Here is a 14,115-nt window from a genome sequence, read left to right as displayed (position 1 = left end):
TGCCCTTCTCACCCTCTGGGCCTTTTATTTCTCCTTCCCTCACACACTGCTGTAATTCTCCAATTACTTGTTATTAAGGAAGGAATTCTAGGTACCCATCCCATCAACAGTTGGTAGTAGCTAGTTCTAAGCATGCACTTGGGATTTCATGTTCTTCTACTCACTGGTGTTGTAAGCCGTGGGAGACTCATGTGGGGCCTCTCACAGGATGTACAGAATTTTGCTGTTTTCTTGTGGTTCAGAGGTCACAGCAGCAGCAGTAAATGACCAAAACCTCCTACAGTGACCCCTCCCCCCTGCCTCCCAGGACCCTGGAGGGCTCTGGAAAACCTGCAACTGCTGTTGTTGTTTGGGTGCAAGTATCCATGGTGGCACTTGACTGCCACTGTAAGCCGCCCTGGGGACAAAACAGCAAGGCAGCAGCTGCCCAGTTCCATCCTCAAGCAGAGCCCCTCTGCTGACATTGAAGCAGTGCTCAGTTGAATTGACTGCAGCAGCAGATGGATGACAGCAGCTGACAGAACCAGAAATAGGACTGTCCTGTAAGTCTAAGAAAATCTGTAAAACATGATAAGGCACCATTGCAAGTAAGGTGTCATAGCTCCCTAAGGTTGGGAAGTAACGTTCTATCATGTAAGGAGAGTTTAAACTGTGAGGTTTGAGAGAGAACACTAAAAGCAGTAAGTGACATCACAGCTGTTTCCTAGAGAGACTGTGCCAGTTCTTTGTTTTGCTGAGACTACATCATTTTTCTTATCATTCTTACATATGTGATTAGTAATATACGGTCCTCAAATCTGTTTACTGGCCATACTGTCCAAAGACTGATGTATGCATTGAAGTAAGTGAATTTTATCTTGCCTTTTTCCCTTTTAACTCATAGGCTGCATATATTAAATATAATGAATATTCATTAAGTAACCAGTGGGTGTTGAGCATAGTCGGAATCACAAAGATAAACCACATACAGACCCTTTCTTCAGGTTTCTCGTAGTCTAGGGAAGATGAGACACAGATACTGAGTATAATGCAAAGCAAAATCTGTTACATTCTGTCCTAAAGTTGCAAATAACAGTGCTGTAGGACAGGGGCTCCCAACCCCCAGGCCGCGGACCGTCCGGGGCCTGTTAGGAACCGGACCAGCCAGCAGGAGGGGAGCAGCGGGCAAGCGAGCGAAGCTTCATCTGCTGCTCCCTGTGGCTCGCATTACTGCCTGAACCATCCCCCCGCCTGCCCCCCGCCCGTGGAAAAATTGACTTCCACGAAACTGGTCCCTGGTGCCAAAAAGGTTGGGGACCACTGCTGTAGGAGATAGTATAAGGAGAGCTGAGAGACCCCTTCCATGGAAGAAGGGATGATTTAAGAAGAACCAGGGTAAATTGCATTTTCACAGGCAGAGTTGGAGGAAGTGCATTCTAAGTTAAGGGGAAAATGTGAACAAAGGTAGGGAGGCATCGAAGCGTAGGGTAGATTCACAGCACTATGTGGCCTTCAGATTGACTGAAAAATGACAGGAAGACATGGGAGGAACCAGTGGAAGAAGCATTAAACCCAATCTAAAATGTTTCCCCTTCCTTTCTTCCCCTCACCTTGAACCATAAAGGTACACCGTTTATAATACAGCTGTATTGTCTTTTGTGATGTAAAGTTGTTGCAGTTCAGAGTGACAGAGAGAGAAAAGCTGGCTGAACATCTTAGGATGTCTGCACCAGAAAAGGCATCATGGGCCTGGTGCAAGGGCTAGAATGCAAGTCTGCAGTTTTAGAAACCATTCTTCAGTTCACTCAGGAGTGATTTCAAGCTGTGAGGAATTGATTCATTCTAATCAAACTCAAAGTGTGTGATTTTTAAATCAGAGTTTATTTTTAAAGGTATAGTGTGGGATATTTTCAGTATGTGAATAGGTCTGGACATTTTTCCAGGACCCTTCTCTTCTTGGGCTGTCCTAGGATCTGGCTGACAAATGCATAGTAGGTCTGTATTTTCTTTCCTTTCTAGCCCTCCTGGGATGGGGGATGCTGTTCAAAAATTAATAATATCCCACACGTCTTCAAAATCTACTACCAAATTGGTTGTATGTGGGGTTCAAATAAAAAACTTTCTGCCATTCCTTAATCAGGAGAACAAATTACATATTGGGAGTTTATTGATAGACATAAAATTAGACCCAAGGAAGTTTTATATTCCTACAAACCATGTTCATCAGACTCTAGTGAATTGCCCTTCTCTATTCCAGGATTATTTGACTTCCAACCATGATCAGTGTTGGACATTGAACTTTTTAACACTCTGCTCTCCTTTTGTTCGTTATTAGTTACTGAAACTTGCTATCTTACAGTGCACCTTTATTATAGTCATGATATTATAATTTCTACATCACAGTTTCTCATCTTTTATTTATATTTTAAATGGAAGTCTTTCTCTTTATAAAAGCATCACGGTCCCTCTGCTGAAATTTGAGAAGCACTTTATCTTTGTCAGATTCATACACATAACTGCATAGGTATGTTAGTTTTCTGGATAGACCGCTAATGGTCTCCATTTTATACCAATTCTTAATAGCTTGTTGGTTTCGCAGAGTGACATTTTCTGACTCTGAGCTCTGTCTAAAAGAATATCATCTTTTATAGTTACTATCAAGGAGCTGCAGACTCCAAATCTAAAAGCATATTTTAAGGCATGAGTTTATTTCATATAGTTTCCAAATGATTAATTAATTGCATGCCTTATTTATAACATTTCATTAACCAAACTTTATTGGGAGAAGAGGCTTTTGAATAAAATGAAAAGGGAGGAGGAAAAGAGCAGTAGAAGTCAGTATAGATAAGGAATATCATTTGCAGGTAAATCATTCTCTTAGTCCTGTTTTATAGGTTAAAGAACTAAGGAGCCAGAATGCTGAATCTGAAACATAAATGTTCAATTAGGACTACAATGAGATAGAATTTTATTTTTTCTGTTTCTGTACAAAACTGAAACAGTCTCATTAAAGAACAAGTTTTCCTAATTGTCTGGAATTGCGTGGTTACCGCACCTGCATTCTTACTGAACTACCTGGACCAGATGGTTCCTCCTGGTAGCCTGAGGTTACTGGATGTGTTACACAATGACCATATCACAGTATTTAAGTGAAGCCAGCAACAGAATCCACAGGCCGGTCCTTATATTATGTAGCACTTGCTACTTTCCATGTGTTTTTCTTTTAAACATGGCACATTTATGTTTGTGTATCTGGGGGTCTCAACTCTTGTTTCCTTATAGAAGGATCATATTCCAGCACTTTTGGGAATGGCAACAGCTTATATGATCTTGAAACAAACTCCACGAGCCCGAAACCAGCTGAAAAGGATTGCAAAAATGAACTGGAATCCTATTGATGCTGAGGACTTTGAGAGGAGTTGGCTGCTGCTTGCTGACATTTATATTCAATCAGCAAAGTACGACATGGCAGAAGAGCTGTTAAAAAGGTGCCTGCGTCATAACAGGGTAGGTGACTGAGGAATGAAAAATAATTGGTAGCCTTTGTTGTATAAGCTTTCTATATAGGTGTTTTTTTTTTGTTTTTTTTTTTTGCGCGGTACGCGGGCCTCTCACTGTTGTGGCCTCTCCCGTTGCAAAGCACAGGCTCTGGATGCGCAGGCTCAGTGGCCATGGCTCACGGGCCCAGCCGCTCCGCGGCATGTGGGATCTTCCCGGACCAGGGCACGAACCCGTGTCCCCTGCATCGGCAGGCAGACTCTCAACCACTGCGCCACCAGGGAAGCCCTCTATATAGGTTTTTATAGAGTGTTGGTCCATTTCTAGGGATTTCTGTGTGTTTTTAGAGAATAAAGGTTTGTTTTTACCACAATCAGGAAATAAACATTAGTAATAAAAAAGAAGCCATTTGCCCTTGAAAATAAAGAAAGAGAGATTGCAGTTTCAAGTTTCAGCTGTGGTTTTGCCCTACTTACAGAAAGTGTTTTGGAATGTCAAGCGTTTGCCTGTGATTATCCATCTCATCCCAGAGCTAATGAAAGTTGCAGAAGAGCATTAATTGCAGACGTCTGTCCCTCCTGTTAAATACTCCTGATGAACTGACTGCAGCTGCGTGTTGTTTTCTCATTATTAGAATCCACTCTGCATAACATATTTTGTAGGGAAAAGTGTTTTAAGCATTTAATTTGATTTGTTTAATGAAAAGTCCGTATCTTAGGTAGAAAAGTGCGTATCTTAGGTATAAAACTGAAAATCTTCAAGTCCTTAGAATTTAAGGCTCTTTACTAACAGTGCATTTTGGTATTTAATTGCCCAGAAAAGGATTTCTTTTTGTAACATGTTTTAAGTTAAGAATTTGTTACTATTTATTGAGAAATAATTGTGCTCAACTTAGAAACTTGAGGATATTTATCTTTATAGAGTCTTATCAGTTACTTCAAAATCTTAATCACAGCAAATCTATGTTTTATTCCCTTTGAGCCAGTTAGATTACAAAATAGATAATTTGTTTTCCAAAGAGGAGTCATGATCGTCTAATACTATTAAGTTATTTTCTTGGGGACTTTAAAAACCTAAAATATCAAGCCATTTATCAATTTATGTAATTATACATGTAATTTAAGTTACATTGGCCTTAAAAAACAGAATACTTATTAATAGGCTCTGAAAAATCTAAACCGCCAAATAACTAACCCTTACATGCCTAATCGAGGCTTAAGTAAGATTTCATGGGAATTAAGGTTTCAGTGCAGATAGAATTTCAATTTGCCAGAATGCAGACAGCAATGCATTGCATGATTGAACATGACGGCTGCTTTAGAGGCGTCAGCCCTACTGCTGAGGCATGACAATATTGGAAGCATGAAATTCAGGAACCAGAGCTTAGAAACTCTGAATTATATAATTAAGAAATGGAGATCATCCAGATCTGGGGCAGGAAATGTGCAAGATGACAGTAGACCATCTTGTCATACCAGATGGCAAGGAAGCTATCAGTGATAATTGGAGTCATGTCAGGGACTCAAGAGCCAACTTGAGGACACTCCCACTAGCCAAAGTTGAGACACTTTAGATTATCAGTAATAACTGCATTGAGTTGGAACACACCAAATATGTCTAAGTCCATGAGTTTACAAAGATCCAAAAAAAAAAACCCTAATTGGTCACCACTGAAATATGCTAATAAACTGACTTATTTCTAAAGCTGGCAAATAAAGGGAAAGAATTAAGCATCTATCCTGCCTTTTCTGTATGAACAATACTGCTGGGAAACAAAATAGTGGAAAAGGAGGTGTTTCTCATTATAGATGTTTTCCAGCTAATAAATGAAGAAAGAATGATAGAATGTCACTATTTTCCAACCATGATGAATTAATGAATGGGTATAACATCACAAGACATTACGTGCCACGTGATGGGAGAACACACCATCTATGAGAGGGTCAGAGTGGGGTGACACAGGTGAAACACTCACTCCACGTCCGAAATTTAAAGGAGCACTTAAAATCTCAGTAATTATCGGGACTTCCCTGGTCGTCCAATGGCTAAGGCTCCGTGCTCCCAGTGCAGGGGGCCTGGGTTTGATCCCTGGTCAGGGAACTAGATCCCACATGCTGCTACTCAGAGTTCGCATGCTGCAACTAAAAAAAAACAGGATCCCGCATGCCACAACTAAAAAGTTCCCACATGCCGCAACGAATATCCCGCACCAGCAACGGAGATCCCACATGCTGCAACTAAGACCCAGCGCAGCCAAATAAATAAATAAATATATATATATATTTTTTTAAAATCTCAGTGATTATCTTAGTTAACTGATGCTGCTATAACAAAGTACCATAGACTGGGTGGCTTATAAACACCAGAAATTTATCAATATTTCTCACAGTTCTAGATGCTGGAAGTCTAAGATTAGGGTGCCAGCATGGTTGGGTTGTAGTGATAACCCTCTTCCTGGTTGCAGACTAATGAGTTCTCACTGTGTCCTCACATGGCAGAAAAAGAGGGCAAGGGGGCTCTCTGGGGTCCCTTTTATAAGGTCACTAATCCCATTCAGGAGGGCTCCACCCAAATGACCTGTTCACCTCCCCAAAGCCTCACCTCCTAATACCATCACAGGATGCTAGGATTTCAACATATGAATTTGGGCGAACATAAACACTCAGTCCAATGTAGTGATCAGGATGAATGACATTTAATGCAATATTTTTTTAACAAAGTATCAAAAGGTAAAACAGGTAGGATCTTACAGTGCTGTGCTGTGCTATATTGAAGCCTGAAGCAAAAAGGGAAAATGTGTGCCCTGATCCATGTTTGTGTGTATTTTTTAATGGTTAATAGTTTTCATGAAAATATTAGTGATGTATCTTCTTGCATTAAAATAAGGAAAGTAAAATTATGATAAAGAGAAAAAATATTCAAACTTAAAATAACGCAGTGAATTTTAATATACCTACTTTTCTATTTTTTAAAATTAACACTCTGGGAAAAAATAGCAATTAAAAAATACCTAAAAACATGTATACAGCATTGTGCATTTTTGCTTCTTCATAAGGAGCAGTGTGACTCGGTTGAGCACTAATCTATGAAGTAAGTAGTTTCACCTCTTTCCCCTTAAGTCAAAATCGGATACAAACCTCTAGATCTAATACAATTTCCAGGAAATATCAATGACATAGGAATATATTATATAACCACTCTAAGGATGCACTCACCTAAATCTGGGCTGTGAGAAACTCTAGGATGAACATTCTTGTTTCTTCTACATTTAATTGCAAGGAAAGAGACAGAGAGGAGACTTCTAGATCAAAAGGAAGTTTAGGGACATTTCAACCAGTCACAGTGTGTGGCCCTTATTTGAATCCTCATCCTAACATGCAAACAAAAAAGTATATTAAGACTATTTGAAATTTGAATAGTGACTGGATATTTGGTGATATCAAGGAGTTGTTACATTTTAGGTGTGATAATTTGTGGTTATGTTGAAAGAAAGTCCTTATTTTTAAAGAGGCATACTAAAATATTTATGGATGAAATGATGTAGTATCTGAGGGTTTTTTATCTGATAATACAGAAGGACAAGTGTATGGAGTAGTGAAACAGTATCAGTCAGGAGTTCATTGTTGAAGACATGGGTTCAGGGGGTCCATCATACTGTAATTTCTATATGTGTTAGAATTACTTGTAATAAAAAGTGTACATGTATATGTATATGTATAAAACATCTCCTTCCCTCTCACCCAAAAATCCTGATTCTGTAGGTTTGAGATAGGGGCTCAGCATCAGAATCTTTTTTTAAGTCCCATAGATGATTGGATTGCATAGCCAAGGTTGAAAACCACTGTTTTATGTGCCATTTAAATGAGTTGATATGGTTGACCTCTATAGTCATAAGCACTCCATAAAATCTTAGTGATATCAAGTGTAATCTGTTGATACATCTTGCACTTTTCTTCAGTCTTGCTGCAAAGCTTATGAATATATGGGATACATTATGGAAAAAGAGCAAGCATATACAGACGCTGCCTTAAACTATGAGATGGCGTGGAAACACGGCAATCAGACAAATCCAGCAGTAGGTGAGTTTAAAATTTAGACACTAGGTTTTCACAGGAAACGTGGGTTTCCTGTGAAAGCCAACATCCTTTGTTGGACCGTCTGAAAAATAAATTTTATATTTATTTTATAATAAATAAATATTTATTTATATTTATTTTATAATTTATTTTATATTTATTTATATTTTAATATAAAATTTTATATTTTATATTTATAATAGATTATTAGCTACTAAGTTATTAGGTGTAGTTTCCTGAGATTCAAACTCCACCTCAGTCGCCTTAAAGGACATCCGATCTAATTCTGCCCTTCCTTTCCCTTCACCCTCTAATTCCAGAATGGTGATGCTGTGGGGGGAAGGTGTTTCATTGTGAAGGAAGTGGGAAGACATTGCATCAAATCAAGTCCTCCTGGTTTCTTTACTGCAGAACTTCTCAAAGCCTCTAAACCCTAATATATACTGTGATGGATATCACAGAGGGGACATGCTTCCCACAGTAATTTGACTACGGAACTTTTTTTTTTCTCTTGAGCATCTATAAACGTCATTTGGTTCCAGTGGTAGCCCATTGGTTTGAGGAAGGCTAGTCTCCAGTATCTGTAACAGATGGGCAGCATCTGGAATATACTTAGTGACTCCTGGGGAGCTCCTCCCCAGGCCTCTCTTTCTTTGTGTTGCACTGAAATAGGCTTCATTGACACTGCCCTGTCTGTTCTCTCGAGCAACCCACATAGTCCTTCCGTCCTTATGCATAATGGCCCTCTAATTGCAAACTCTGTCATTGTCTCTCCTCAGTTTCTCTCCAAACCATCCTCAGGTGCTTGTCCATTCTTGCTTTCAAGTCTTTCACCCTCCTTGCTGTCTCCTGGAAACTCTCAAATAGTATTTCCCAAACTTTGCTTTGGAATACTGGGTGAGATATTAATAGTTATTTCTTTAAAAACAGAGAGTTGAGCGTGAGGAGATGAGGTTCCACGGCCAAATAGGTTTCGAAAAGGCAGTTTATTTGTCCATGTCCCTCTTGACCTGTTGTGCCAGAAATGAACAAGTTCTTAAGTATGATTTAAGAACGAATTGTATGTATAATGAAGCTATGTTTTTAAATGAGGCCTTTAGTAGTTGATAGTTCAACCTAAGATGGCATCTGTCTTTTTAGCAGCCGTGGCACAGTGATGACTCAGATTTAATCTGCAGTCAGATTGGTCATCTTTAGACTTACTGCTGTCAGTTCAGGACTTCCCCTACCTTGTATTTTTCTGAGGTCTGTTATTTTACTAGACTTGTATAGAGCCCAGGAACTAACGCTTCCTTCTCAGGTATTGTGCGTCTTACAGAATAAAATCAGCTTGTAAAATGAGCATTCCTTAAAATCCTTAAAATATATTTAATTTTGGTGCTTTGTTCCCCAGAAGGAATACAGTTAGAAGCTCAGTTATTTAAATACTCTGTTCCTTGGAAGACCAGCAAATAAAGAGATTTCAAGTCAGTAGTTCCTTCACTGTGTTATCTTTGTGTTTTATAGGTGATTTTTTCAGTTCCTCTGACTTCTCCTTAGTTGGCATTTCTCTGAGGCTCTAAATTAATTCTCACAGTTTCTTCCTTAAGATTATCATGGCATCCAGTACCCCCAGCCTGCCTGGCCAAGTTAGAGATGCATTTATTTCACTTTTTCACTTGTCAGGAAATCCTTCAAATCATGGTTGTGTTCTTTTCATAGGATTCAGGCGTGAGTACTGTAACTGTGAAAGGCACCAGGAACTGAGATCCACTGAGAGGAGAACACAGTCATGTTTCTCCCTTCAGTCATTCCCAGGTTACGTGACAGTCACTAGGCTGTTCACATTGTTCGTGTTCACGAGCGCACTCTCTCTCTCTCCCCGGTTTTTTTTCCTGATTACAAAGAGTTGAATTCTTAGAAGCCTGACAGGTGTCATGCAGCTGCGGTACACGTGTTCTTTGCCATTTCTAGCTCTTCATTTCCTCTCTAAAGTTTTTTGAAGGAAATGATCTATCAAGTTTCTTTCAATATGAAAACTTTGTGCTTCTAATTTAGTGTTTACACAGAAAAAAATGCTAATATTTGCGTGGTACTCAAATTTTTAAAAGCATTTCACAACAAGTATTTCATTTGATCTTTAAACTTACACTAAGAGCAGAGTTATCCTTCCATTTTTGGATGAGGAAACTTGAGATTGACAGCTCAGGTGACTTGTCTAAGATCTCAAAGCTAGTCAGGAAGCCAGAAACCAAAAGTTAAGTCTAGGTTTTTTTGGCTCTAGTTTCCATGTTTGGCATGACATCTTATGTTGTTTTCCTTTTTAAATGTCCTTTTAAATGTTCCTTTTTTTTTCAATGCTTAACAGTGGCTTTGTTAGGTGAATGCTTGAAAGTATTCAACATTAAATTCAATTTACTTCACATGTTTGCAAACACATCATTAGCAATTCTTAACTATTTCAAATCAACTAATTTGAAGTACAGAAGGCTTGTTTTCAAATAACTCTTCTGAGGTGACACTAAGACTGAAAGAAACCTATGACTTGAGTCCAGGTCTCTAATAAACTCTATTAATCTTTTTTATAATTATTTTCTAATGATACCAAGTTTACCTCTCTGACACTTACTGCTTTCATCTTGGACATTTCTCATTTGTGTGTGTGTGTGTGTGTGTGTGTGTGTGTGTGTGTGTGTGTGTGTGTGTGTGTGTGTGTGTGTGTGTGTGTGTGTGTGTGTGTGTGTGTGTGTGTGTGTGTGTGTGTGTATCGAATACAATGAATTTTAGATAACTCTTTTTCCTTACTTTTTGCTACCGTATGATTGCATTAGCCAGCAATTCTTTTAAAACATTGTTCTGAAATTCTAAAAACTTGCTTTGGTACTTTGATTAAGGCCTAAGAGCAACATTCAGATTTCCCTTTTTCATATTTCTAAATGGTAAAGCAAGATATTTAATTTATTAGTTACATATTATTTTACATTGTGTTATATCTTATTTATTGAGTCCACTTTTTTTGTCTTTTCCTTAGTTTGCTTACTATTATGGCATTGTTACAGAACAACAGTCAGTTAAGAATGTCTTAAAACTTTCCTCTAAATTGTCAGTGTCTGAAATGTGACATTTCACTGTCAGTAACTGTGGTGCTTGTTACTCATCGCTGATGTGGCTATCTAATGACTAACCCAGTGTCTTCTGAGCCGCTCTCCCCCCTGCTCTGCGCTCCGCTCGTGCACCCCAGGTCCATTTGGTTGCTATGTCTCCCTCTACCATTGGCCTTTCCGTGTGCAGTTTTTGCCTAACAGTGTTCTTGCTTCCCACCCCCTTGGTCTACCTTATGCCTCTTCCTTCAGATTTCAGACCGTGCCTGATTCCCACCCCCTCCCCAACCAGGTTTCTTATTACAGTGCTCTTGGCCTGTACCTTTATATCACAGCATTTATCTCAGTTTTGAAATTATTCATGTACTTACATAATTACTTAAATAAGGTACTTTCTTTCCTAATGGAGTGTAAACCTCATGACTGAAGGAACCAGTTTGCCTGACATGTTAAGTAAATCTGTACTGTATAAATGAATAGCTGTGTTATCATTTACTGCCCTATGATGAGTTTTTACCATAATCTGAAACAAATGGGACTTTTCTAGTAAGTTGCAAAACCGCATTTGTGGGATGGCTGGCCATCTTCTAACCCAGCTGTGGTCCTTTGTTACAACTCCATTTTCTTTCTTACCTGTTCTCCTTTTATGTCACTCCACCCTCTATTATCTTATCATTTCTATCATAGTATAGTCACCAGCCTCCACTAAGAGTTCTCTAATATTAGAGTAAGCAAACAAAGGAGGAGGCCAAAAAAGGTAATATTAACAGTATGCTCTATAAATAGTACTGTATCATTGTTGGTTTTTTTGTCTTTACAGGATACAAACTGGCATTTAATTACTTAAAAGCAAAAAGATTTGTGGATGCAATTGACGTATGTCACCAGGTAAAACTTAAATTTAGATTTCTTAAAATTTTTCAGATGGACTATTTCCTACTTTTAATTAATATCAAGATGTACATGAATAGAGATAGAAGACGTCATATTTTGGTTAAATGACTCATCACATATATCTGGGAGATACTACCAGTTTTCAAAGTTTAGAAAATAAAGTTTACTTAAATTGAAAAAACATATGTTTTTAATTGGGCTCAAATAATAAAATGTTTACGTCAATTTAAAGAAAGAGGCTAGAGAAGCATGTTAAATAAAACGTAATCCTTAAGTCAGAAGATATCTCAGGATTTTTATAGATTCTCCACATCACTGTTCTGAATAGAAGTTCTTATGTATGTGTCTAAGTCTCTGGTTATTAGAGGATTCAGATTTATAAATTAAAGAGGTATTTGTGTCATTTAGAAGTCATTCAGTTACACTTCTGGAATTGATTCCTGACTAAATGATCCCTTGTTGAAATGACAGATATTTAAGTTGCAGTTTTAGAATTTGCAGTTTCTTTATGTACATTGTCACATTGATATTCCATATAAGGCATTTTACTAAACATTGTTGGGAGCTCCAAGAAAAGCTCCTTAGCAGAGAATTTTGTGATGTGTCTTATCCCGGATAGCTGTGTGAGCATCATTATAGTAAATACTTGGCCCCAGCGATTGCTATTGATTACTGAGTCTCTGCGTAAGGCAGCATTTCACATTAAGGCTAAGGTTGTACATTAATGTAAGGTTATACATTAGAATCATTTGTGGAGGGTTTTTTTTGTTTGTTTGTTTTAATGAATTTCCCCTACTCCTAGACTCAGTAGACCTGGAAATTTGTATGTTTCAAAATCATTCCAGGTAAATCTGATGTGTGCTCCTGGGTGAAAATAACTAAGGGTTTATTAAATATCATGCATTAATAGCTAAATTATTTAAAGTATCTTAAATCATCGATACATAATTGTTTTCTGTAACTGATCTATTAAGGAAATAATTATATTTGTTGTATTTTCCACGTGTAGTATTATATTCTACCTTTTTCATTTAATTGCTGTTAACAGAAATGAGTCATTGTGTCACACGCATCTCAGATATCACCTTTAAAAAGTGTTGTTAAATTTGTAGTATTAATATAATGAAATCTCAACTGTAATGCTGTTTCTAGTAAGTTTTGTGACTCCGCAGTTCTTGATAATGACTTACAAGTTCTTATGCTTTTGTTATTTTGTTTTTTTGTTTGTGTGTGTGTTTTTGCAGGTTCTCGAAGCACATCCAACTTACCCCAAAATCAGAAAAGATATACTTGATAAGGCTCGTACATCTTTAAGACCTTGAAAATTATTTTAGCTTTTTTAAGCAAGAAATGAAAAGAATCTGAGTTCTTCCAGTTCAAAATAGGTTTGAGCTAATACTTTGTAATAGAAAGCATACTTCTCTTTCTCCAGCAGAGGCTGCTATTGTATATAAAGAGAAACACTGTGTTAAATGGATGTCTTCTGATGGAGAAGGTGAATGAAAGCTGGTTTATTTAATTGACTCTCTTGATTAGGTGCAGATTTGGTGACTCTGTGGTAAAGATTATAACCCACTTCTATAAAAAATATTTTGTTAAAATCTTGGTAGTTAAGTATCCTATATCTTTTCTAAGGAACATTAGTTGTTTCTTTCAGGAAATACATTTACGATATTGTTGTGCTCTGTTAAACATTCTTGTGATGGTCTCTGTTATTTCAAAGGTTTGAGTAAATTTCCCTGTAAATATTTATGAAAAAGAAAATATATTTTTAATAAAGATTTTATAAATTTATGATTTGTATTCCTCTTGGAACTCAAAAGACATGGTGAGTTTTGCAGAATCAGGGTAGACTCCCCATGTTAATGTGTAGTATTACAGAAAATGTGGCTTTCCTAGAAAAGTCTTTGTGGGAAAGTATAAAGAGTGTGTGTGTTTCCCTTCTCTGTTGAACTGATTCTTCCTGCTCCCAATGCCTATGTGATCCCTTTTAAGAAATAACCAGTACCTGAAATTAGTTTAAATAGGTAAACCTTTATAGCAATATTTAACCTTAGCCCAAAGACGAGGCCTTTTGGTGTAACTTTAGACACTGTAACATCTGGTGGAGAATATTTCTGGTCAGTAGGGACTCCCAAAGCACACCGTGTGAACACAGCTGCAGACCCCGCTCTCCCTAGAATCCCTGCCACCACCCTGGGAGAGCACTCACTCTTTACACTGAATTTAACCTAATCTTCATAAACTCAATTCTTAACATCATTTTTAGTATGTTATCTATACCTTTTTCAGTTGCCTTTAAAAATACAATAAACACAGTCTTCAATTTTAATTGCATTTTCAATAAACAGTATTTTTCCAAGTCTCTTGCTTTTCCTTAAGTACCTCATGTTTATTTCTTTTGAGCTACATTCTAGTTTCTGATCACTTCTCCAATTTTCCAAAGTCCTTTTAATTCCAATTATATGTTATAAAATTCTAGTCATTCTTTTATGTATGGTGTTCCATGAAAATGTTTAATAAGTAGAGCATTTATGAAACATGTCATGCCTGTTAAAATGCTTTCACATGTCTTATTACATTTATCC

The 14,115-nt window shown here is 37.5% G+C and overlaps 1 protein-coding gene across 2 annotated transcripts in view; it reads left to right on the top strand.

The window, feature by feature from the left end:
* TTC21B (tetratricopeptide repeat domain 21B) overlaps positions 1-13,821 on the top strand; it is an 86,069-nt gene extending 72,248 nt beyond the window's left edge. Inside the window, exons 26-29 of one of the 2 annotated variants that reach the window (XM_079923941.1) lie at positions 3,265-3,486; positions 7,436-7,556; positions 11,454-11,521; positions 12,772-13,821. In XM_079923941.1, coding sequence (XP_079780067.1) covers positions 3,265-3,486; positions 7,436-7,556; positions 11,454-11,521; positions 12,772-12,849 — 489 coding nt within the window. In that variant the 3' untranslated portion in view covers positions 12,850-13,821. Of the gene's footprint in view, positions 1-3,261; positions 3,487-7,435; positions 7,557-11,453; positions 11,522-12,771 lie in introns of both variants that reach the window. The other variant, XM_079923940.1, reaches the window with a different exon arrangement.
* Positions 13,822-14,115: the final 294 nt, after the last annotated feature.

Source organism: Stenella coeruleoalba (assembly GCF_951394435.1).
Source record: "Stenella coeruleoalba genome assembly, chromosome: 6".
In the NCBI taxonomy this organism is placed as follows: Eukaryota; Metazoa; Chordata; class Mammalia; order Artiodactyla; family Delphinidae; genus Stenella; species Stenella coeruleoalba.
The sequence above is the reverse complement of the archived record's forward strand: the minus strand, read 5'-3'. Positions and strand labels throughout refer to the sequence as shown.